Source organism: Micromys minutus, assembly GCF_963924665.1.
Source record: "Micromys minutus genome assembly, chromosome: X".
NCBI lineage: Eukaryota > Metazoa > Chordata > Mammalia > Rodentia > Muridae > Micromys > Micromys minutus.
Window position 1 is genome coordinate 82,387,269 of NC_137970.1, and position 27,546 is coordinate 82,414,814.

General features: G+C 37.5%; 1 protein-coding gene across 2 annotated transcripts in view; it reads right to left on the bottom strand.

The window, feature by feature from the left end:
- Window positions 1-27,546, bottom strand: part of CHRDL1 (chordin like 1) — a gene marked incomplete at its 3' end in the record, with an annotated part of 106,019 nt that overhangs the window by 12,197 nt on the left and 66,276 nt on the right. The window contains exons 5-9 of one of the 2 annotated variants that reach the window (XM_080909615.1): window positions 25,714-25,859; window positions 23,852-23,945; window positions 11,651-11,718; window positions 3,900-4,068; window positions 453-647 (exon numbers count right to left, since the gene is read on the bottom strand). In XM_080909615.1, the coding sequence (XP_080765741.1) occupies window positions 453-647; window positions 3,900-4,068; window positions 11,651-11,718; window positions 23,852-23,945; window positions 25,714-25,859 (672 nt within the window). Of the gene's footprint in view, window positions 1-437; window positions 648-3,899; window positions 4,069-11,650; window positions 11,719-23,851; window positions 23,946-25,713; window positions 25,860-27,546 lie in introns of both variants that reach the window. The other variant, XM_080909614.1, reaches the window with a different exon arrangement.

A 27,546-nucleotide genomic window follows, 5' to 3' on the forward strand; every position in this document is an offset into this window, starting at 1 on the left:
GATGTATATGGAGTTGATGCATTTCAAGTTCATATATTGATCTTAGATTCGAATAAGCACCTAATTTCTCTCCACTGGAACTCCTGATAGCTCATCTGAAAAGAGTACTGGATTATGTCTTGAAGTGAGTTAGTCTGTGATTTCAAACGTGAAAGATGTAACTTCCCTAAAATAGTGATAATGTAAACTCTCTAATTTAGAAATGCAAGAACAAGTCAAGCAATTGGGCATGTGCTTGAGGTTGTAGACAAAACAAACTGAGTAGTTAATTCTTCAAAGCAACCATCAGAAGAGGAAAGGATGAAGTTCATTCTTGCTAGAACTATTATTGTTAGAACTATATGACAGGTCATTTATAGCTTTGATGCACAAAGAAGACTGAATAAGACTACATGTGAATCTCAATCAACCAAAGGCAGGGCCTCCAGCCAATGCACCTTTTGCCTTTTTACCTGGGCACACCTTGCAGCACTTTCCATCTAGTTTTTGAGGATACTTGCAGGGGTATCGATTGGGACAGTGGATTTTCTTACATTCTTGCTTGGTGACATTACAAGTGCATAGAACACATTCCACAATGCCAAAGGCTCGTAGATTTGGGTGCCAGGACTCTCCATGAGAATAGGTCTTTCCATTAGAAACACATACTGGAAGAGAACACAGGAGTAGAGAGTGAAGACAGATTGCTAGGTTTAGAGCATCATCCTTTGTTCTAGACAAGAAGATACATTTACAGAGGTACCATAGCACTGTCTGAGTGATAAACTACCTTCAGCAGTTATCCATGTGCATCTGCAGCAGCCTCAGAATGTAGGCTGAAAAACAGTGGGCAAACTGCAAATAGTTATTAATAGTGTAGTTAAGAAATGAATGCATTAAAATGGAGTTCTATTTGTCCTGAACATCTGATAAAGAATCTCAAGCAGAATGGAGGATTTTACTATCGTGAGTGCCACAGAAAATGTGTGTGGTTTAAGTAGTTGTGCTTCTGGGTATTTCCCAAAGAGGTCTGCTATCTGTAGGAGGACTAGATGCTTAAAACTATTTCTCTTTCCAAAGGGCCAATTTCATGTAAATCCTGAATCAAATCCATTCAGAATATCAAATGCTATGAAGACCTAACCTATTTATATAGATGGATGAGCATGGAATTTAATATTGCCAAACTAAGTTTTGGGTACAAGAAAGACAAGAGTGAGGGGAAAAGGACACACATGTGTCAGGTGATTTGTGAGGTTTTTAATCTTGAGACATTTTTCCAAGTTTCCCATTGTAGAAATGTGGCTACAAAAAAATAAGTATTTGCCTTACCAACAGGTATCTTTTGCCCCTGAGGCAATTGTTGAGGAGAAGTGTGTCATTAACTCAACATTTTCTGAAATACATTGAAAAAGCATGCATCTGGGCTACAGGCCGAGCGAACATATTCAGGAAAAGGGACAAATAACATCCTCCCATATATGTCAGCCTTATGGAGCTAAGTTCCAGGAAAATAAATGGACAGGCAGTGATGTGAATGGAGATATCTGAAAATGAATCTTCTCCATTTCTAAAGACTCAGACTGTGGATATGGCAAGCAGTAATTGGCTCTGGGTGTGTCTTTTATTATTTCCATCACCTCATCATACCCAAGGAGACCTGTCGGCATCTTGATCAACGTTATCTTTAGGGTAGGGTGGACTGCTTTGGGCAGGGCTGGGGGAAGACATATTCCCAGTTGGGGCGTTTCTAGGAACTGACTGATTTGGCTGCAACACAGACTCAGGATGAATCATTGGGCTATTTCTTTCTCATCAAGTCCACTGGGTCACATTAAAGAATATGAACGATGTTGACTGTCTTTTATTGTACTTCACAAGAACTGCCTGCGTGCTGGGCCCTGTAACAGGTCAATCTGTGTAAAGATTTCCAAGAACCTAAGCTGGAGAAGATTCCAGTGTACAGCCATTTTCAATAGATACTAAAGAGTGAGGCTCAGGGCTATGAACAGAATCACAGAAGTCAGACAGGATGTACTGCTCTTTCTCCCACCCTTATCTTTCCTCTCTCCTCCTGACACAGTAACGCAGTTTTCTAGAATATTTTGAACAAGTGGGGCCAGAGTTGGCTTCAAGAACATTTTGGCAGGATTCAAGTTTCAAATGGAGGCGTCTTATTGCTTTTTTGTGATTTTTAACAAAGATCTAAGAGTATGCACCTCAGTCATTATGGAGAGAGCTCAGGTAAAGTGTGACCCATACTCAGGAACGCAGGGCAGGAAGCACTATTAAGAAGAGTTCTACAGTTAATGGGAAAAGGAGTTCTATAGCTAAGTGTTGTCTTCCTTCTAAACCTTTGGTCTATGGGAACAGTCCAGACTGAGCAGAATCCCACACTCTGCAATGGAATAAAATGTAGCCTTAGAAGGGAAGGCAGCCTCCTCTCACCAACAAAATTCCAAAAGATGCTCTTGAATCATCCAGCTGGGGTTTGGGCGTGAAGGTGAAGACAAGAGATTCTTCAGTGAACTCTAACAGAAAGGTCAAAAGAAAAGGGCTGCATCCAAATAATGTGTCAGATAAAGAAATTCGAAGCAGCCAGGGCTTTTGTAGGACACCAAGGTTGTCAGGGGATGGGCTTCTACTGTGAAAAATGAAGAGTTCTTAGGGAAATTATATTATATGAGGCTTTCACAGTCTATTTTTGTCCTGGATCATTTTTTAAGGTTTGCAATGCTTTCCAGAGCAAAGGGACTCTACTGGGAGTAATTTAGGATTGAAAATTCCAACTGTATCTTTACCTAACTCTTCTTCCTTCCATAACATTGTGTCAGAAAGCCTTGCAACTTAAAGGCCATACATTTCAAAACAAACATGTCAATAATACGTATTTCTATTGTTATAAATTAATATACATATTAATAACTATTGTTTTGTTAAATTGCATTTGGAGTTTTCTCTTCAGCTATTAGAGTTAAAAAGTAATGTTTTTATGGATAATCTGAAATTTACATATAACTAATAACAGATGTGATAAACTAGGTTTGGCTTGACCATCTTTGTTGGGCTTTATCCTAGGACTTCTTTGTAATGGGTTGTTCCCCTCCCCCAAGTTATTCATTCATTTGGTTTAATAATTTACTTTTATCCTGTTCAAAGAATTGCCTTTTGATTTATTTTTCTCTCTGAAGAAATTAAAACATGCTTGTGGTTATGTAAAAAGGAACCAGTTGAGTTTTGGTTCCACTGATTGACAGTTTACTCAACAAACTCAGAATCAGTCGATATTATGCCTTTTTCTCCTTCCCACCTACATATTTGGATTTGGGGTATTTGAGGCCAGAAGGGAGAAAAACGAACCAATGAACATATACAGATGCTTATGCAACCAGACTCATGGCTGAGTGGACTACAGTGTTAACCTGCTCAGTGGTCCCAGTCCCAGCTAGGTGGTTTCTGGACATCTCACTGGCTCGCTCAGTTGGAAGCATGATCCACATTAGCAAAATCTCTAAGATTGGATCCAGGACTATTTAACAAGGGTCCCAGGAGAAAAGCTTAACACTTAACTATTAACATTTAACACTTAACTATTGAGAAGAGTTTCAGAAGTGTTTGGCACCGATTACCTTTGAATGTTGGGTGTCCTGCTTGTTAAAAAAAAGTGGATTTTTCCCAAATGACCTCCAACACCCACAGGCAATGGCCAAAGTGTTAGAGGCTTCCTCATAAGCACAAAGGGCACTTGTGTACACTACTCTGGGTGCATTTGGGGAAAGTCTTATAAGTTACACTCAGTCACTTTTTCATATTCACTTTGCAGACTTCATGTTAAGTGATTCACATGAAAGTGTGCAGTTCGTTTGTAAATGGGATAAAGCCCTCTGTCCCAGATTAGGCATGCTGAGGAGGTCACCCACCTTGTCCATGTTTGTGCCTATTATTGATGACAATCTGCACGATGGTCCCTGATGCTTGCTGAGAATCTATGACAGCTCCCCGGTGACTTCTGCTCCCAGGAAAGCGAGGAAGACCTCCAGCTTGTCTGCTTGGTGGAGGATCATAGGGGGAACGGAGGTAGGAATGTCTCTATAAATGACAAGAGAAAAAGTTCAAACCAAATATCAACAATGAGATGGCAGGCATTGAGTTACACATGACAGCAATAATTCAATGGCTTTGATTTTTAGTGACAAACTCAGCTCTTAATGGTATGCATTTCTAAACCAACAAAGGTCAGTATGCCACTGTGTGAAAGCAGCATGGACAAGTTGCTGAGGTTTTCCTTTCCTGGTAGGTGGTACTAGATTCCTGAAGAAACTCCTGGGGAAGAAAGCAGCCCAAAAGTCTAAAGTCACTTTTTTGCTAAGAGACTCATGTTTACCAGTTTAAGGGTTAGTCTGCAACACAAAGAAGAAGGTAACAGGTCACAGGAAAACATCCAAAGTGGTGTTTAAATTATGAGGCAAGATGCTTATTAGGGAGGGTTTGTGACCAGGGCCATGAACAGTGGGTAGACTTTTTTTTTTAAACAGGCCTTTTGTGAGGAATATTCCAGGCAGATGTTTCCAAATTGAGAAGGTGTAGCAAAGAACATAGAGTCCTTAAAAGGGAACAGTTGAAGGATAACATTCCAAAAAGGGGTTGGAGCCAGATCATGGAGGACTTTAAATGACAAGCTAAGGGGTAAGTGCTTTATTTGGTAAATGATAGAGGTGGGAGTGTAAAGGCCTTTGAGGGATTTTTTTTTTTAAGTAGAGAAATGACTTAACCAAAAGTTTGTTTCAAGGTACTAAACCCTGTACATGTAAGTGAACTGGAGAAGGAAAAGCTGGGGGTCAAATAGGGTCCCGACAATGTATTCTGAGAGTTGAAATGCAAGCAATGTGATAGATCACACAGCAGATCACTGATACAGGACAGTTGTAGGATCCAAGGTCTACAGAGTCCAGGACATGGTTTTGTTCACTGCTATATCTCTGGTGCAGAGAACAATGTGTAATATCTAGACTGTATGCATACATAGCTGTTAAGTGAATAAAAGTATTTTCCCAAGGAGAGTGCAAAGTCTTTTGGTACTGATATAGTAACCATTACTCTTTTACCAAGAGTCCAAGGTTCAACTAGTCTTTTCCTTCTCTTTCTCTGGAGCTGAGGTAGAGTTCCGGTAGAAAGGGATGGCTTAAGTAACAATCCAGTGTTAAGGATTAGAGCATTAATATGCACTGTTGTAGAAATGTGTTATGAGTGAGGAAAGAAAAGTCCATGAAAGGGTTTCACAAGGCAGTAAAAAAGGAAGATCCTTATATTCAGTGATAGAGATAATAGACAAGCTTAGTTAGGGAATCCTTCGACTCTAGCTTACCATGAAACAAATTTATTTTGTTATATATCATAAGTGCATCTTTAGAAAAAAATTCTTTGGGAGAAGAGAAAAGTAAATAGAAACGGGAATAAAATGAATTCTTTGAACTTATTACATAAAATATTATCCTCTATATCTAAGAGTGTACTCTGACACATTGCATAACAGTTCACACAAATGAGAATTTGCTCCAATTTGTTATCATGCACAAGGATGAGATTTTTAGGGCAAATATTTCTCATTCCCACAATGGTTTATATATCTCTTTCTGATGTAATCAGTTGCATTTCATAAAGACCATTACAGGCTGTTCTTTCCCTCCTGTTGTTTGACAACATTTTGCCAAAGAAACATGAAAAAGTAAGCTTGCATGGTGGGTGATCCACGGCTGCTGAAAGAAAGGTGTTCAACAGCAACACAATTAGAGAGGGTCAGTGAGTGACCTGGGTAAAGCTGCAAGTACATGATGTTCTCCGATTCACAGTGGTGAGCACAAAACACAAAACTGTTCTTTAGCACTGGGGAGTAGTATGGGCAATGGTTGCAAATTTACAAATAACAAAACCAGAAGCATCGATATTTCCAGCAGAGGGCCTATTGTAGACTGTTCAGCTGCACACATTCATCTTAAGTCTGAAATATCTTCATACTTGACCCTTCCTTGGTGCTACTTTTTGGAGAGAGTATCAGAACTTTGGAGATGTGAGATTTGTCTGATTGAGGTGAGTCACTAGACATGGACCAATTACTTCCTGCTCCAGTCTAGGTCTCTATATCTTGTTGTGTCTCTACCCTGTGAAGAGTTCCAATCATTGTTCCCAGTACTACAAATTGACCCACCCAAGTCTCTACCATGATAGACTGATATATCCTGAAACTTTGTGTCAATCTTTCCTCCTAAGTAGCTTCTGCTCACTATAATCCATCTTGCCAGTCTTTTATTTTACAGGCAATGGATTGGAGGACAGAATGGAGAGATTTTGTTCAGAATACCAGGTTGAAGTTTTGAGGATGAAGTGGGAGTATTTAGATGAGAGACAGGAATAAAGAAGAAAAGATGTAGAAAGAGGAAGGAGAGGAATGGCTAAAAGTTATTCCAAACAGAAAGAATTTCAGCTATAGTGTTTAGAACAGTATATACAAACAGAACTCTACTGTGACTGCATGTAAAGATAACCCAAGGAGCTGTAAAAAAAAAAGTGCCAGGAACTGGTTGTGACCCCTAGAGATTCTGATAACTGGTCTGAGGTTAGGTCTGGGCATCAGGAATTTTATACAGTCTACAGATGCATCTAATTTGAACACAAGTTAGGGACTCATAAACATAAAGAACTTTCTTGGGGCAAGAGGTAGGGAATGATTGTGTGTGAATGTTTTCACTTTTTTTTATATTTTTGAGAATATATTATAATTGTAACATTTTCCTTCCATTTCCCTCCCTCCAACCTTCCTTGCTTTCTTTCACATTTATGGGCTTTGTTCTCATTCATTTCTATGGCATGCAAACATGCATATATCTTCCTAAATATAACCTTCAAAGTCTGTAGAATGGCTGTTTTGCAGTCTGTTCTCTGACCCAATAAAAAAAGTTCAAGAGCCAGTCTGACCTATTAAATTGGAGCATAGAAGAAAAGGCATCGAGGTCTTGGAATTGTAAGTGAAATTGGAGCTTATCTTTAAAAATAGTTGTAAAAAAGCTGCTTGAGAGGAGGAGAAAGGCAAAAAATGTTTGCTAGAAAGATCATGGTTTTGCTCAGTATTTTGGTACTTCTGGATTATTAACTTGAAGGTCTGAAAACACTATTCAGCTTTTGAGGTCAGTCTAGAAGATTTTTTTTCCCATTTAGAAAGAGCTCCTCCATTGCAGATGCTCTCCCAGAAACTCCTCTTTTCTTTGCCCTTGTGTTTAAAGTATGAGGAGTTTACAGGTTCTCACTCATATAAAGAATCTAAAACATATATTGAGTGTAGAGTATGTTACCAGGGGAAAGTAGTAAGAAGGAAGGGATGGGGTAAAGATGAGCCCTAAGTCTTACTTAGATAGCAGCAAGAAGAACTGGCACGTTACTGATAGTATACAACAATAACAAAGTACATATTGCACTCATCTGGGAGAAAAAATTTTGAAAGCTTTGACTACAGATTATAAATGAGGAGACAGATATATTTAACAGGATTTAAACATTAAACAGTGCATACATTATTGAAATACTAAACGGTACTCCAGTAACTGATACAATTTTATGTATTAGTGAATTTTTAAAGAAAGGATAATGGTGTTGGGGTACTGAAGAGATGGCTCTGCAGTTAAGAAAATATATTGGTTTTTGCAGAGGATCTAATTTTGGTTTCCCAGAACCCATGTTTGATGGCTCACAAATATCTATAACTTCAGGTCTATATCTGATAATCTCTTCTGGCTTCTATGTGTGTAGTACTTAGATGTATGCACTTTCCTGTATGTATGTATGTATGTATGTATGTATGTATGTATGTATGTACATATGTATACCAAAAATTGAAACTACAAATGAAATCTTTAAAATGGGATAATTATTTTATTGGTAGAAATGTAAAATATTAGGGTCCCAAAAGGATCTTCAATGAGCATTTTTGGTTCTAACTATTTTCTTATGGATTTGTGAGACATTTCCATTGGATAAAAGTGGGCAAAGAACACATATGATCTCTCTGTATTATCTCTTAAAATTGAAAGTATAGTTATCTGAAGCTACAAAGAAATTTTGGTTTGAAAGGTGTCTTCAGAATGTATGCTAACTTACATAATCAAAATAATTTTATCTTAATCACTATCAACCTACAGTCTTTATCTAGAAGAACTTTTTGGTCAATGTCTTTCCCAAAACATTAAAAATTTAATTAGTTTTATTATTAAAATTAAAAAATAAGAGTACCTTACACTGGAATTAAAGAGGCCCAAGTCCTATATTTTTCAGTAAAATTCTATACAGTTAGAATAGACAAGTTGAAATTTTTTTGACAATGAGACTGACTGAAGGAAGAACAGTATGGCCACCTCTGTATAAATGCCAGGGTCCACTTAGCCACAAAAGCATCTCCTGCAGGAGGACCTAATTGAGGACTGCCTGAGAGACTAAGAATTGCTGATGCAGATGATGCCAGCCAATCAGGAACTGCTATTTAGAAGAGATACTTTCTTGGGAACAGTGGGGCACTGGTAGAGGGTATTAAAGAAGCTGAAACAGCTTCCAGACAAACTTGCTGCAGCATTTCTCACCTGCTCCCTGTCTGTACTGTTGATTCTGTGCTACCTCACCTCTAACACCCAAGGGCAAGTAGGGGGTCAGACAGCTGGCAGTCCAAGGCACAGGCATCAACTGACATGTGAATTTTTATCTGTTTCGTGTTGTTTCTATACAACAGTAGCTAGTTTTATGTCATCTACATACAAGTTAGAGTCACTGGAGATGAGGGAACCTCAACTGAAAAAAAATGTCTCCATAAGATGCCTACAATGTATTTTCTTAACTAGTAATTGATGGTGGAGGGCCAGCCCACTGTGGGTGTTATCATCCCTGCGATGGTGCTCTTAGGTTCTATAAGAAAACAGACCGGGCAAGCTATGGGGAGCACACCAGTAAGCAGCACCCCTCCGTAGTCTCTGCATTAGGTCTTGACTCCAGGTTCCTGGCCTGTTTGATTTGACTTACTTCATTGATGGACTGTTTCCTGGAAGTGTGTAAGTGAAAAAAAAAAAAAAAAAAAAAAAAAAAAAAAAACCTTTCATCAACAAAATTGTTTTGGTCATGGTGCTTCATTATACTAATGGAAATCCCAATTTACCAAACTTTTCACTAGCCTAATGGTAAATTTAATGAGGAGTAAAACTCAGAGTTGATCTTTACAAATATTTTATTTTACCTTATATACCTGGTCACTCAACACATATATATTTATTAGGTGCCTAATATGTGCCAGGTATATAGTTTTCCATTACTATAGATGCTATGTATTATTCAAATTATATTCTACAATAACAATCTCCCTCAGAACAAAGGGAAATCTTTACGAATAAAGGGAACCATCTGGCCATTATGGTCTACCAATGCCAAGTGTTTGCTCTCCTTACTCCAATCCTAGATTAAGTAATCCCTTACTGAAGTTAGGAGGAATAGTGAAGCTGATAGACAAGACATGGGGATTCTGAGTAGCATACATGGAATAAAAGAAGGAGAGAAAATAAATAACATCTTCCAGCAAGATTACTAAAGTGGTTTCAGTGCTTACTGTGGAAGCCAAGCAGAATAATGTGACTGGGACTAAAGTTTTGATTGACAATTAGTGATAGCCGCTAATACAAATGCTCTCAACTTCTTACAAAAACAAAAACCTGGGTTGAAGAAAAGAAGTAACCTACAACATAAAAAATTGAGACCGAAACCGTGCTTTGTTAGGATCTGGATAGTATCTTATTCTAAATCAGACAGAGTGGAATGGAAAAAATCTTTCCCTGCATGTGAGAAGTCAGTCTCTCTTGTGGGACAAATATTACTATTGTGAGATGCCCAGCGCACCGGTTACCATCTTGTCCAAAATTGTACACTAAGTCTCAAATAGCAATATTTAGAATACAATACCACCAAGTAATAAAGCAAAGCAAAACTACTACGGACTATCACTGCTGAAGCTTTTGGTATGGTGTTGGCAAGATGGGCTGTGCAAGTTAGAACTAGCCACAGTGATGACAGAGAATCATAGCCTGAGTGACATGGTGATGTTTGAAACTGTCACTCAATAGCAACTGCTGTGATTCCTTCATCATGCTCTCTCTATTTATGAAAATAGCCTGCTTTATAATTACCTAGGCTACTCTCTTGTTTCCAATTTCTAAGGTTTTAGAAAATTAGCTAATTTCATTTATTATATTATTATAAATTATATTCATACCATGTAAAACATGAAATAAAAGGGTAAAGAAATTAAATTCTGCTTTTATCATGCTTATTTCTGGTCCTTTATTACTATTATTATCATATTGATAAATGTTCTTTCAGATAGCTCTCTTTTGTATATTTTTATAAAAGCACATACAGATTTTACATTTATTTTATCATATTTAAGTTTTTGTTTCTGATTTCCTACATTTAGATACAACTTTACTTTTTAAAATTATAATTTATTTAGTGTGTGTGTGTGTGTGTGTGTGCGTGTGTGTTTATACATGTACAATGGTTTGTTTATGTGTGGAGGTCAGAAGAAAAATTAAGTTGATTCTCTCCTTTCATCATGTGGGTCCCAGAGATAGAACTCAGGTTTGGTGTCAACCTGTGTTATATTCTTACTAAAAATCTTATTATATAATAATGATTAGGTGTATGTATCCAACCATACATTGATAAATATTTATGTTCATTTGATTTAAGTTTATGAGAGCAATACTCTAATAGGTTTTGAAAATAGTTCTTATATAGGGGGTTCAGTGAACACCTGTTTGTGTGCAATGTCAAACATCATTGTACATTGGAAAGACTTTTATAAGTCCCTTAATGGGATTCATTCTTCGAGGCAGAACAATTTCTTTTCAAATTTTAAGATATTTGAGTAATTCTTCTAAGACAGTCATTCTTAGAGATGGTATATTTTGTTAATTTATTAAACATACACTATTACTATATATAGTAATATACATGAAAATATTATATATAATGGATAATATACTCATGAAATTATTATATATAGCATGTGATACTATACAAATATGTTATGTTATAATACAATATATAATATAAAATATTATATATTATATATATATATATATATATATATATATATAAATAGTCCTGCTTGTCAGGCTTACTTATTCTGAGATTTGTACTAACAACAGAAATAAGATGAAAAGAAAAGAGAATCTATGGACCAGATTCTCTTTTCTTTTATCCACAAGACCAAGAAGTCTCAGGTTTCTAAGGAATCTGACCAAAAGGATAAAGTGGATTATGTTAAAATGCCACAGAAAGTCTTCATGCTGAGAATAGTCATGGTGATTGTCTTCCTTAGAGAGAACATATAGACTTGTTAGGTCAGTCTAAGAGAGTCCCAACTTCAGCCCTATACAGAAGGTCATGGTGCAATGTGTTCCCGTTCTTGCCCTAATTGTCAGTGATAAATGTTTACAGGTTGGTGGTGACATCATTTAAAATTTGGAGGAAGGAGAAAACTGATGCTAGAAATGGGTCTTCTTTTGGATCTGACAGACTGATACCCATGGGGAAAGTTTGGCTAGCTACTGTCAAGTGTGGAAATGTTGAAGCTTGTCACACTTACCGCTTCTCTGTTGGCAGGTTGCCGGAAGATATCACCATCAGAATGTTCCCACGATAATTCTCCATCCCCTGTTTATTAAAAAAGAATAAAGAAAGAATCACACATACATAGAAGGGGCAACTGTCATCATTTTGATACAGCCACATTTTTGGAACCATGTCTCTAAAGTTCTCACAGCAGTTTAGCTCTTGTGGCTACCCTTCAAGAAACAGCACGCGACAATTATTCTGGGTGGGCCCCATGATTCAAAACAACTCAGAAGAAAGTTATCATTTTCTAAACAGATCAACTGGTAACATTATCCAGAACTTGGAATATAAAAGGGAAAATAATAGCTTTTCACCTTAATATAGCCATTATCGTTGCTTCTGCTTTACAGTACCCTTAAAAAAGTGAGTTTTGACATTTTCATTGGTCAAGATTTAAGTTTGCTGTTATGTCCCTGAGAAGCTATGAATTGATCTGAAAGTAAAAGTAAACTTGCTATGATTAGAGTATTTAATCATAGCAAGAAATATCTAAAATGGTGTCTTTTTTATTTTTGCATATTTCTTTAGAAATTTATACATGAATAGTGCTCTACTTACAACATTTTCACTCTTCCTTTCCCTCCCAATTTCTCCAATGTCCTTCCTCACTTGCTCTCAAATTCATGGACTCCTTTTCTTTAGTTATTGTTACACACACACACACACACACACACACAAACACACACACACACACACACACACACACACACACACATACACACCACCACCACCACCACCAACAGCAATATGTACACACATTTACACAGATATATAGATAGGGAAAATTCTAAAAATCACATGGAAGCTAAATCCTAAATAAAAAGAATAATGCAAAAGGGGGTTATCATGCCACATTTCAAGCTGTATTATAGCACTGTAGTAATCAAACAGCATAGTATTGTCTTTTAATTTGATCTGAGACACCTTTCTCTAGGTCTATAAAACACATTACTTGCACAGTAAACTCCCTATTACAAAAGTCTTCCAGAATAGCTGCTGTTTTCTTTTAAGTCAGGATCTTTCTATGTAGTTGTGGCTAAACTGGAACTCACTATGTAGCTCAGGTTGTTCCTCTGCTAAGATACTTCCTCTGCTTTAAGTGCTGGAATTACAGGAGTGCAACACCAGACCCAACTCAGAGTAACTATTTTTAAGGGAAAGATGTTACATTAAGGTTTTGTTAAACATAAGTATACAAAATATATGGGTATTTAATAGTTGACTAAAATAAAAGCAAATTGGATAATTTTCAAGAAGCTTTGGTTACTTATGACCATACAACCATATATGTAAGTATTTGTGTGTATGTATAATGTATATTTAATATATATTATGCTAAATACCAATCAGCTATTTAATGGGGTAACACAGAATGTGGGAAAAAAGAATTTTTGTTTGTTATAATTTATCTCTCAGGCTTTCAAAACCTTGGAACTAAATCATAACATGTTAACTCATCCAGTACATGATAGTACTAGTGAGGAAAATTATATAATTTTTAAGCGATGGAAAAGGCTTGAAAATTGTTTTAATAGTCTACTCTTTCAGCCTCACACATGCTAAGATTATAGGCGTAACCTCCAGTGCCTAGATCATTTACTTGATATCCCACACCTTTACAAATGTAGAGAACTTCAGACACAATTTTGTCCAAGTGTTTCATGGAACAGATGGATAAACCAAAGCTCAGAGAGTAAAAATAGCTATTCATAGTTAACTAATGTTCATGGAAATTAACACACCCAAAATAACAAAGCCAAATGCTCCTGAACAATCATGTTTCTTCTATAAGAGTATGGTTTACTCTTCAGCATTTGTGACTGCATCACCATAAAATGATGGAACTGGGAAATGTCTGAACATCCTGATATTTCTTATCCACTCCTTTTCTCCAGAAAACTTTAGAGTACCTTACATTTTTAATATTTTGTTCTCGTTATTTTCTTCCATTATAATTCTACCATGAAAATCAAGATTTTTGCATACTCTGATCACTGATATAAGTTACTACTGACAATAACAATTTGCACATAGAATTCACTTAGTATTTGCTACATAAATGAATGACAAATCATTATAAATATTTTTGTCTGCTAAATGATTCTTGGTCCTTTGGACAAACTATAACTTACTTAAAACAAGAGATTGCGTCTTAGATTATTTTTGTATGTTCTTGGTCACTACTTTCCAAAGTGTAGTCTTGTCATCATCCGGGAATTTGTTAGACAATCAAAAGTCTGGATCCCACCCCAGACCTACTAAATCAGAAAATATGGGATGAGGGCCAGTAATTTAGATTTTGACGAACTCATCAATAGAGTTGGATGCATACAGAAATTTAAAAATGACTGGGCTGGAACAGTTGGTATATTGTTGGGTATATATCAGTGAGTACCTTAATATGTAACCGAACTTAACTTCAAAAAAAAAAAAAAAATACCAAATTAAGTGTGTGGCTGAAAGTACAGCTTCCTTCCTGTGTGAACGCAAGACATAGGAGGATAGACAAAGACTATATAAAAACCTATGTGGAAACTCTGACTGACTACAATGAGAGCTGGCCAAGACTGGAAATAATACTGAAGAGTCAATAACAAGCCTTGAATGCTGAACAAGTGGAAAGACTGATACTATGGCAAGTGAAAGAAATAATGCCGGGCCCCTGCTCTCGAAATGTTCATGCTGCATTTGGAAGTGACTGGACATCAGTTTAAGACACAGTTTAAAACATACGAAGATCAGCCACTGGAAAAAATTAAAAGAGCTTAGGTCATATTGAGTGGGAGGATGAACAAGTCAGATGGAATCATAAGAAAAACACACCTTAAATAAACTATGCCCCAAGATTCAGAGGTGGATTATGAGTGTTTACAGGGACACAGGGACACTGACATGAACAGAATACCTCAGCTGAAATGAATGACATTTGCAAAGAAGCAGCGTGTTGGAAAGAGCAAGCTGCACAATGGAGGAAGAAAGCAAGTATGGTTTGAATACAAATTTCAGATCATGAAAATAAGAGGCTAGTAATTAGAGAGAATGGGGTTGGAAGGAGAAGGAAGAGAGTAGCATGTTTTTGAAGTTAAAGAGAGGTTGTAAATAGGGACATCAAAAGCACGTTGAAGAATTCACATTTCACCTGCTATTAATTTTTTGATATAGGGTCCTATAGTACAAATGATACCCAAAGAAGCTTCTTCAGGCACCAGAGCGTAGAGTAGTGGGGGTTCACTAAAACTTCAGAGTATCATCAGGATGCAGCTGAAAGTAAGAGATCACAAGCTATGCATTCTTTATGCATACTCTATGCATCCCTGCACACTACTCAGGGAGGAAAGCTAAGTCCTATGGCTGAAGACCAAAGAAAAGTGTTAAAACTGGTGGCTGATGTGACCAGAGAGGAAGAAAGTAGAGAATGAAATGATTGTCAGCCTGAAAATCTGGAGAGGTGTTCAATGTCCCTGACAGTGACTGCCTAGGGATAAGCTGAGATTTCTTTGCCCTGTTTTAGTTGGCAGTGGTGGGTCTGAGCCAAATGGAAGTAGACCAGAAAGAAGATTGGAAACTAGAAAGGGATTTACCAGCAAATGGTAAAATGACATATAATAAAGCTCCATGATATGGCTCCAAGCCAAATTTGAGGGGCTGAAGAGAGAAAATAAATTACAAAAGAAAAATCACAGCGCAGCTCTCTTCATCAAATTCATTTTTAATGATTTCCTGACTGATATTAGCAAACAAGTGGTTTCTTAAGCTCAGCTGTCTCTGAAGTTTAGTTTTGAAAGGCACTGGAGTTTTGAAAGGGTTCCTCATTAAAGAGCCCTTAAGTACTTACAGTCTAGTCAAAATGCAGAAACATTACAGAAGCATGTAGTCACAACTAGGCAGAAACTTAAGATGGCAAAGCAAATGAGCTAAGGCAGTGTCAAGAATGGCAGTGGAAGATGAATGCTCTTTGTAAATGGATACATGTGCATAAAATGAAGTATTTTACCCACTTACAAAAGTACGCAGGCCATTACTTCTGAGTACATGCACATGCGCTCATGCGTGTGCGCGCGCACACACACACACACACACACACACACACACACACACACACACACACACAGAGAGAGAGAGAGAGAGAGAGAGAGAGAGAGAGAGAGAGAGAGACAGACAGACAGACAGACAGACAGAGACCCAGAGACAGGGACAGAAAGACAGAGAAAAAACCAGAGAGAAACATTTTGCTGTATGCAATATTTATCTCTTTCCTTCCATAACAGACATCAAAGACTGCTAGTATTTCTGTAATCTTTGAGGTTTAAAAATCATCAGAATGACATTACCTAAATGTTATCACTTTAGTAAACATTTGATAAAAGTTTCAACTCTTCACTTAACCTAAATGAAATCATTGGCAGACTGCAATGGTCATTTTAGATGCCAATCCTTTATATGCCTAAAAGTAGTTCTCTAGACCTGGTTAGTGTCTGATTACTAAAAATAGATACTGCATATTCATCTATAATCTTAGCTCTCATATCATGGGGAAAATAGGTGAGGACATCCTAAAAAACCTGCTTCATTTTCCCAATTCACTGGACAATTTCTCTCGAGTGATATGAACTTTTTTCTTTCAACCAGGACTTTGAAAAAACAGAACAGTGATTCTAATGGAGATGGATGCATTCTAGTTAATCCTGAGAAGAAACAAGATGTAATTGTAACCAATTTTTAAGACCCAAATGAAAAACAACTCTAGTGTACTATATGTCAAACAACATTCATTTAACCTTAAAAGCTACATGTGTTGTTCATTCTCATCTCAATTATACTCTGAGTGGTACCCTATGTGGCTGGAATGGTTTGGCTTTCTGGTAATGGGAAAAATCGAAACCAAGTTTTTGAAAAAATGGTCAAAAACTAGGTTTAAATTCAAACTCTTTATAACTTACACGGCTTCCATTCATCTCTGGTTTGCTTGAGTGGGTCAAAGAAACAAATTCTGATCTCTCAAAAGACTATGTGTGCAATGAGATTCTGACACCCATGGAGATAGTCCCCAACAGAAAAGTATGCCAGTGTGTGCTCACTTCTGAACCACTTAGGACATCAGAGGAACAGTGGCCATAAGGCCCATTATATCTAGGCTAAGCTATGTTTTATTGTTTCTTCTGCTTTCTTCCAGGCACACTGATTTTGACTTTATCTCTTGATTTCTGAAATGTCTGGTTTATATGGTGAATTATATAATCACTCTAATCATCATTAAAAAAGTGAATCATCAGGGTCAGATGCAGTATTTCCAGATTTTTCAAAGGAATGACTTGAGACCAGTAGAACAGTGGCAGATAGTGTTTGATACCTTTTGAGGGAAAATGGAAGATCAAGCACAGAGGAAGGATTTATGAGAGCTCCACCTGCCATGTGCAAGGCAATTACGCAGAAACATGAACAGTACTTTTCTAAAGCTACATTGTGAGCATGACAACCCATTTGCAGCTGAGTGTCAGAGGCATAGATATGGTAAAGCAACCAGTACATACCTGGTCTACATGACCAACACTCTTCCTTCCTCTCAATGGTAATATAGATAAATAGATCCAAATTCATCATTAAAAATGGGGTCATGGCTTCCAAGGGTACCATATCTAGTCCCTAGAGGCAGAATCATCACATGCACTGCATTTCTCAGTAGCCTCGGAGATAAGAGAATCCTCAAAGTTGCTCCATTTCCCCAAGTTGAAAGGCAGAATATATTAATTAAATGCCTAAGAGAGCAGAGTGGAACTGCAGAGTCTGGCTACAAACCGAAGCTTTCCCTCTTTCTGAATGTGTGACTAGACAAATCCATCAACCTTACTGAGTGTCATTTTCCTTAGTGGACAAATCCATCAACCTCATTGTGTGTCATTTTCTTATTATTAATACAGATGCAATAATGCTTACCTTGAAGGCTTTTGAAACATGAGTTAGTATATAAAGAAAATGTTTGCAACAGTGTCTAGCACTTTGAAATTATCATGCGAGCATTATCTATTACCTTTCCTCCATTCCTTTCTCTCCATTGATTTTTTCCTCCTTCTCCTTAAAAGCAGCTGATATAGAGTGAGTGGGAAAAACCAAGCTTCAGGGACTGCTACAACTATATAGGTAATTAACAGAAGAAAGAGTTTAGACTAGCTAAGCAGGCAGAGCCTATTAAGAAGATAATTTAGCCCTCACACAGAAAAAGGAACATTTTGTTTCTAAACCATCAAATGCCAAAATTCTGGACATGAAAACATATACACAGACACACAGCCATAGATACACATGATATAGACATATATACATATACCTATAATATATATGAGACATGGGATGGCTCAGTTTTCTATGCATGCTTAGATTCTTTCATAGTTCTTTACCATTTGTTCATGTTGGTGGCCAAAAGTTCAGACTTATTCCTGTAAATGCTGGAGTCTAGTTAACACACACTATTCTAATGTGAGCAATGGGCACATCCAATAGTGAGCTTCTGGCCAGTGAGAGGATTTCTAAAAGTACTTTTAAAAAGAATGATGCTAAAAGAAAGGGGCTTTAACTACCCATAAAGAAATAATTGCTATACAATGGTGTGATGGGAATTCTTCATTTTTATAATCACACAAACACAATCACAGAGAAAGACAAACTCTATAGAAGGATTGGGATGTTATTGATCCTGACAGAATATCCCACACGATCAATTAGAACCCTTGACTACTAATTTAAGTTCTATAGGAAATTCAGTGGTACCCCATCCACTGTCCAAAGGAAGCAATACCTTAGAAATAAGATACATGCCAAAAAGAAACATGATGTCAGAAGAGCAGGATTCCTGAGACAATTCACAATAATGTAGCACTCTCATAGAAGCAGAAGGAGGGGGAGGGAGGAGAGGGATTCCAGAGGGGAAACTGAGAAAGTGGATAACATTTGAAATGTAAATAAAGAAAACATTCAATAAAAGCAAAACGTACAGTGCTGGAGATAGACCTTACAGACACGCATACAATTCTTTTTTGTTTTGTTTTGTTTGAGACAGGGACTCACTATGTTGTAGTTTTGGCTGTCTTGAAACTCAGAGTTCATAGATCAGGCTTGCCTCAAACTCAGAGATCAGCTTGTTTTTGCCTCTTGAGTGCTAGGATCAAAGGTTTGGGCCACCATGCCTGACTTTTCCTTCATTTTGAAAACTAAAACAAACTTTCGGCCCAATGAGCCTGGAATGAGATAGCTGTGAGCATAATGACCTCTTCTGTCTCCAAATGAGACCTGGATTTGAAACGACGTAAAGAGATTTGTGTAATGGTGCCCATCTTAGATGTGATGAAACCCACCAGCATGCTAGATGGCTAAAACTATGCTAGGGAGAACAAGGTAAGAAAACATGGCTCTTTGCATACAGAAGTGTCCAATTCAAAAGGCAACACACATGAAACAACAAACAACACAAGAGAATATTGAACTATGTTAAATTATAAAGTTTTTTTTTACTATAGTTTAGATGTTGTTTGCCCCTGTCAGAGGTTACATACAAATTTGGATCTGATAGTGTTGGAAGGTGTGGTGTTTTAGAGGTTACCATCTTTCTTTGGAGACTGGATCTCTTGGAAGGATAGGAAAAAAAGAAGCTCAGCTTCTCTGTACTCTTCCTTGCTTCTGAAACTACCAGTTTTCTATTCTACTTTTTGAAAAGGATGGAAAAGCATGTGGCCCTCACCTAACAAACAGAGTAGCCCAATCTCGAATTTTGAACCTCTAGAACTCTGAGATAAACCTCTTGACAGTAGAAGTGACCTCATCTCAGGTATTTTTTGTATTAACACAGATAGACCATCCCGTAGGGATCATATTAAGATCTACAGTTAGTTAAAGAAGGAAGTCAATATGCCAGATACATCAGCCACAGCTAGTAGAAGTGGTGTTTCATTAACTGCCGAAAACTCCTCAACAAGGGGTAGGGAGAGAGAATTGTAGGGAAGAAGGACTCCAGGAGGAAGAGGATAAGAGGGCAAGAAGGAGATGTGATTACACCCTTCTCTCTTCTGCCTGTCCTTCTCTGTAAGGTTTCAGTCTACTCACTTCACAACTGGAAGGGACCTTCTCATCCCACCCTTCTCTCTATTCATACTCAAAGAATCTTGGCTGCAGATATCTGCTTCCATTCATTTACAAGAACATTGTCAAGTAACTACTATGCACCTTGCCCCGCTTCAGTGGTGGACAAAAATAGGCATGGAACTTGCTCTTAGGACTTTTTTCTTTTTTGGGGGAAAGAGGAGAATTTAGCATATAATGATGTAAGTGAATAAGAAAAGTATCACAACAGTTTTTGTGGTGATTTCTAATTTGGGACATTGGAATTGGAATGACTAGGCTCAATTTTTGATTCTGCCTCTCAGTCTCTTCCTTGGTATCTCAGTCTCCTCTTTGTAGCTGTAGGATAGGAATGAAATCAGTTCCCAGTATTGTTGCACAGATGAACTGAGTTACTCCGCATATAAGCTCTTACATACTGCCTGGTACATAGGAAGTGTTACATATCCACACAATGTGTAAAATACACGATTGTCTTTAAATACATTCAGCAGCTTACCCAAAATTCTTCTCCTTTGTCCACAGTCCAAGTACATTGCCTTCCCCTTTGACTTGGCAACATAGGCAGGAGACGGGAAGCCGAAATGATAAATGGTGGGGGGAAAGCTGGGTGTGGGTTTAGTTTGAGGTCTGCCTGCCCCATATATGGCAGTAGTACAATCTCTGAAGAGATGTTTTCTTCTGATAAGGTTTCCCTTATGGTTCTAGCGGCTGTTTTCACTATGCTTCCAGTCCAGATGAGGTTTGCTGAGGTGCCAGCAATGACACGCACCCTGCCAACACTCTCCTGACTGTCCCAGGCTCACAGACATGTCTAAACAACCGAGGCTGGGGCTGAGATTCAATCTAAGTCTGGGATTGCCATCTGACCCAGGGAGAAAGGCGAGAATTAGTGTTTGGTGACAGTGCAGACAGCCTGTTTCAATGGGGCTCTTTATATGAAGGTTTGCAAGTTCAGCACTCAAAAGGTTGTTGTTTTTTTTTTCCTTCTTCTTCAGTATTTGGCCTGCAGTTAGGGTGGTCAGCATAAGGAAGAAGTGTCTGAGTTCCCTGCTGTGCGAGTAATATGCTTCTACAAGATACACCTTTATACAAACATCATTTCAACAGAAAAAAAATAACTAGGTGCTTCAGAAATGGGAACTTCAAAGGCATTTCAAGCACATTTTATACAACTGAAAGATGTAAAGAAATTGGAGGCACAGAAAAAACAATTTTTATAAAAGTGGGGGATTTAGTCTTTATAAAGAAAGATGAAAGAAAATGGAGCATTTAGGCTAGAGATGCCAACGTAAGAATTTAATGAATTGTCAAGCATATGAAGGGACAATGCATGATCAGTAATAATGAGCTTTCATCTGCTGCTTCTGAGGACTCACTAAAAGGGAAAATTTAAATCATGACAAGAGAATTGAAGACAGTCAGTGCTAGGAGCTGTTCCCACAAGAAGGACTAGAAATAAAGCTCTGTCTGTGGAGATTAAATAAATAAAAGACAAATCTATCAAACACTAGAAGGTTCAGTTCTACTTAACTTCGGGATAATTGCCACTTCTTAAACAATCACTCTCTATGAGGTCTTATCCTAACACTCTATACCATTGCAGTTAATCTTTAAAACCACTGTGGGTGGTGAATATCATATCCTTCATTGTCACATCTGAGAGATCCCAGGCTCGGGGTGGTTAAGTGTCTTGTCTAAGGGAATAGTGTAGTTAGTGGTCCTATAATGTCACATCCATGTCCTTCTGTCTCGAGAACCTGTTTGCTGCAGCAAACAGCTTCTTTGATGTAACAACACTCTATTCACATATATTTCACTCTATTTCTTATATCTCCCTATTCAAATAAAATAATTTTGGCCTAAAGAATGGATTAGAATGACCAAATGGTTATATTATCAACCTCATGCATATCTCTGTGCATAATGGACTTTTAGACTATAGGCTATATTAAAATTAAATGGGGACAGAGGTCACAAGACAGGAAAAGGCATGATATCTCAATTTCTATCATTCTGACTCAAATGTAATAACAACACTGGCAATGTATACATACACATGCATGCACACACCTTGAGATACAGGTAGGGAAAGATGCATGACTTTACTGAAGCAAAAAATATAATTAGATTACAATTGAATCCACATTGAATTAAAAGGACTGGGAAAGTAGGATGTTAAAAGGAATGAGTATACACTGGTAGCAGAACGATTACTTGGCCAACAAATCAGATATTAAAGTTGATTACAGTTATGTCTATTTATCTCGGTTTCAGACTTTCAGAAAGTTCAATGTCATGGCACAAGGCAGACAGCAAACTATCTCTGAGGGCTGGCCTCAGTAATCTTTGGAGTATTTTTACAAAGTGCTGGTCTATACACCATAATTTTACTGTAGAAACAATAATGGATCAATTTAAATACAGCCTCTTGATTTCTACTACAAGGTCACTGGAAGTATGCTCCAGACATGAATCAACATGGTCCTCATGAGATTCAAACATTGAGAACCAAAGCAGAGGGCAAATGTACAAACTCAGGAGAGTCCAGGAATTATGCTAAGAATTATGTTAGAAATACTGTTATATATAATATATGTGAGGATAAAGACTTTTAAATACAGACATATCGTAGTTAAGGCCATTCTTTTGAAAGAATTAGATGGAAACAAGATATATGGCTCATCTGCCAATCTTGTTTCCACAAGGAAATCACATACATTTTCCCTTTAATTCAGTGCTTCTTAACTCTGGTGAGACACTAGAACTACTTTCTTCTCCTGGTGTGTGATTAAGTCCACTATGACAATTCCAATATACATCCATGTTTGAAAAGCAATATGGTAGATACATATAATATTTGTCTACTTTTCATTATTGATTTCCTCAGGCTATGCAAGGCACTGGCTTGAAACTGAAGCATTATAATCCCAAGGTTGTACTTAGAACAACTTCTCTGCCTCATGATCCCAGAGCAAGCATCTTCCCTCCATGTTGGAAAGGCCACTGTACCAACCTTACAGGCCTCTGTTTCTGTTATAGCCTCTCTTTAATATAACCTGGACAAAAGAACCACTGAGACCTTTTCAATGAAACCAAGCAGTACTCTTGCTTACAAGATTCCACTGGTTTCCCAGGGCACTGAAAACTTGCATGTCCTAACTTCTCTTCTCAACCCCATCTCATCTCTTGCCAGTTTCAACCACAGTTACCTTATTCCAGCCACAGTGTTCCTCAGGCTCTTGGAATGCTCCAAGCACTTCTTTTCCTGGGGCCTTAGAACTATTTTTTCATTGCTGTCTGGAATTCTATTCCCCAGGCTCTTTGCATAGACAGCTCCTTTTCATCTTTCAGGTTTGACTTTCAAGATTCTCTATCCAGAGCCTTCCTCACAACTAAAGCATTAACCTCTAAATTTTAAAATATTATATTTTGTATTTATTACCTTAATAGTAATTATACTGCACATATAAAAATATTTGCTTGTTTATTTATTTTTGCCTTCTCTGGTAAAATAGGAGCCTGAAAGGGCAAAGAATCGACCTTTGTTATGGTTCCACAGGTTGTGCCCTAACCCAGGGTATCACAACAGAAGGTATAGTGACTTTCTGGAAAATGACACTAGAGTGTCCTAAGTATGGGGTTCCTTTTTGTAATTCTGTAGCCTTGGGCATGGTTTCATTTTTATTTAGCACATAGGAGATGATTAATGCATTCATTGATTGTGTGCAGCTAAAGAAGAAACTATTAATATTGCTACTGTGAAGGACTAGAAAGGCCTGTTGATAGATTTGGTAACATGAGACAAGGCAACAAAGAACAAGTTAAAGGTAGTTCAAGTGTGAGCTGAGGAGCCTAGAAAGAAAATATGACACCACTGTAAAGCCAAAAATAGATGCTAATGAAGAAAAGACTAGTTTGGGGTGATGATGAGTCCATCTGGTATAGAATTCAGAGCATTTTTATAATCAAAGACTCCGAGACCTAACAGATATTTTATTCTTTCCTAAGTTCTGCAACTTAGGATGGCTGTATTCAGATTCTTGGAATATAAGACACTTACCTCTGCATACTCGGCAGCAAGAATCTGGAACAGAGACTGGGAATGCACAGGTCAGTTTGGGGCAAGTCTTGAGTCCACAGTACACATTCCCCTCCTGCCAAAGGAAAAAAAGGAGAATTACTTCTAGGATAATTTGAGCTAAGTATTTGTCAGGACTTCCATTTACTATGCACTATTTCATTCTTCACTTTCTATTTCTTCATGAAAGAGATGAACTCTCCAAAGAGTTGACAATCTTTGTCAGATACCCTGGTTCAAGGAAACACTGTTCCTGGAGGAATGTCACCAGCCTCGAAAATCCTCACAATCTTGTTCCTCTCCTATTTTCACTATTTTCTTTGGTCCTGATCATATCTCAAGCTGTAGAGCGTGGATGGAAATGAGACCTTGTGCTATAGCCACTATTTAAAAAAATCAATAGAGTATTTTCCCAAAAACAAAAGGTCAGGCTATTTTTGTGGAGGTAGATTTACACAAGGTTATCTTAATCCCACAGCACAATCCCATGTTAAATAAGGGAGAGGAGCCATTTTACTTCAGAGTTGTATCTGTTATTTAAATGATTCCAATTTCCTAAAATTCTATCTTAAGTCTTATCCTGTAAACTTTGTCATTTGTTCTTGGATACACATGCTACTAAGGCCAGAAAGAGCCATTCAAGAAACAATGTCAGGATAATATTCTCCCACATTACTGAGATACAGTGTTTTCACTAGAAGTCCCAACTGCAAGAGATTCTATCATTTCCCTTGATTATTCAGTATTTATTGGCTCTGTCAATTAGTAAATTTGTTTCCAAATCCCTTCCACTTTCAATTTTTGGTTGATCTTTTTGTTGTCATTTTTGAGGCAAGTTTTTCCTGCATAGCTCAGCTTATTCTCAAACTTGAAGCAATCTTCTAGCCTTGCCCTCTAATTCTTTATTTTCTTAAAAGCATACTATTTTACTAATTCTTTGAGACTATCACACATGCATACAATGTATTTGATCACATCCAACCCTTACTAATCCTATAACTCGCCCCAACACACCCCCATCCCCAACCCCTCCTAAGTCTTGTCCTTTCCTTTTCTTACGCCACTGAGTCTATTTTTACTATTCATATATACTCAAGGGCATAAGGGGCTATCCTTTAGAGAATGAGTCACCTACTAGGATCCATGTCTTTAAAAACTGATGCACCCATTTACAGAATCCACTTGCTCTAAGAATTCATTGATTGCTCCTCTTGTCCTTCATTCTACATATCTACTCTATTTTATTGTCCAGGCTGACATTCTCTGTACTGAACAATTAGGAATGGATACAGGTACTAGACTTCATTAATAAAGTGTACACAGTGACAGTGCATTGGAATCATTGTGATCAGACATTAACATAACTTTCTCATTGTAGAAAACTGGAGTGACTCCTTATCAGAAATAAGATTCAAAGAATACTGATATGTTCCAGGGATGAAGTGCCTAGAATTAGGACAGAAACAAATAGATGCTCAGTTTTCTTGCACATTGGATCAAGTGGTCCTAGAGCAACAGTAGAGTTGTACCTATGTATCGCCAAGAATTCAATAGCTATGAATCCTTCAGAGAAGGATTAGGTGGTATAAACATTTAGGAAAGGTGCATGCTGATTAAATCAAATGACCCATCTTTGTCGTTTTAGCACCCTTATGGCTGTAAGCCTTGGCCACAACTGGCTTGAACCTCTTTGACAGTTGTTCAAACTTGGACAAGCATGGAGACTTATAATTTCATGTTAATGCATCTTCATTCAAACACCTTATTTTGTCAGCTTCTGTGAAAAACGCAGATGCAGAGGTGGCTCTATCCCTATCTAGGTACAGAGTGGCAGGGACACTTACCGAGCAGCTACACTGACTGCACTGATTGGGTTGTCGGTTCTGAAAGAGCCCTTCAGCAATGAACAGCTCTCCGTGTTGGTAAGTGGTTCCATTGTATTCACATGACTTGCTGGTCACCTTATTGTTCACTGGTGGTAAGGAGTCTTCTGGAACAGAGTGGAGGAGGAAAACAAACAAACAAACAAGACACATCAAGTATTGGCATAACTGCAACAAATTTCCTAATTCTTGACAGAAGGTGGGGCTGTACACAGAGGGAGTTTAAACACAATCCTTGCAGCAGAGGTTAAAACAGCCACAGAAAACTCACAAGTGACCATCTGGTCTTGTTTAGAATTTATTGAGCACTTGCTATGTGCTGATCAGTATCATACACACTTAAGAAATGAGGACAGGGCCTTGCCTTGACTGAACTTGGTCCAGCATGGATAAAATATTGACTTATCTAAAAGGAGTTCATACTACTAGTATTTAGTCTTCTCTTAGGCCTTCAGAAGAACCATCTATTGTCTGTTGTAACTGCTCTGGAAACAATACCCCTTGCAATGTTTTATATAGCTTCTCATGACTCTGCATTAACCTCCGTTGGTCTCTGTGGTTGTTACTTATTAATTACTCCACCGAGGAAGCCTTCTTCCTTCACTCCTTTCTACCTGTTGAATCCTTGCCTATTAAGATTCAACTCTCATCTCCTTTTCTCCCCAAGGTTTTGCAAAGATGCCAGCCAGCACTGTGGACCTCTCAAGGCACCTAATGTCTAGAGCACATACTCTGGAACTTGAATGTTACTGGAAAGTGTGTCTGTAGACTATGGTCATATAGCAAAGCATTGCTAGAGGCTACAGATACATTATTGAAAGTGAGATTCATAGCCACCTATGCCAAGCATGTTAGGTTCTTATGTTCATTTTTCACATTAGAGAAACACATCATGAGATTGACAGATGGAGCAAAATTAATAAACAGTGAAAAGGAGACACAAAATACAGTGTCCTGAAATTAAATTTCACCTTCTGTCAGCTTATTTATACATGTGTATGCAATATTTTTGAATACTGAGTATCTTTTATGTACTCCTATTTGACATAGTCTAGCATACAGTTGTCGTAGAGCAGAAAATTAATTCACTCGGTGAGTTAACTTATAGTGAATGATCTCTGGAGCTTTTTCACTGCGATTTTTTTGTATATTCTGTATTGCATGAGTAAGTGTACTCTTGATCTCTGTCTGTGTCTGCCTCTGTCTCTCTGTCTCTTTATCCTTGCCTTTCTGTCTCTTCTCATATATACAGGCAAATACAGAGAATATACACCAAAATAGTAATGATTATGTTCCAAGGTCACTAATCATTGATGTGTGGAAAGTGTTTGCCACAGGATGGTGGAAAATGTGAAATAACAGGAGCTATGGGTTTCATTAGAGAGAACCTTAGGGAGTAGGTGATTTTTATCAGTAAAAATACAACAAATAAGAGCCTACTTTATGTGGATAAATTACACATCACTATAACTGTTAAAAACAAACTGACATTTTCAAGATGTGGTAAAAATGATAAAGGCTAATAATAATAATATCTGTCATCGTTATCATAATACAAAGTAGGTCACTTTTATTGAGTCCTAAGTGGACATTATGCACATGGTGTTTTTTAAAATATTATGTTATTTTATTGCAAAGATTCCCCTTGAGGTACAACAACCTACTTTTTAAATTTTATTTTTATTTTATTGGTTATTTTATTTATTTACATTTCAAATGTTATCCCTCTTGAAGTTTTCCCCTCTACAATCCCCCTATCCTATCCTCCTCCCTCCTGCTTCTATGAGGGTACAC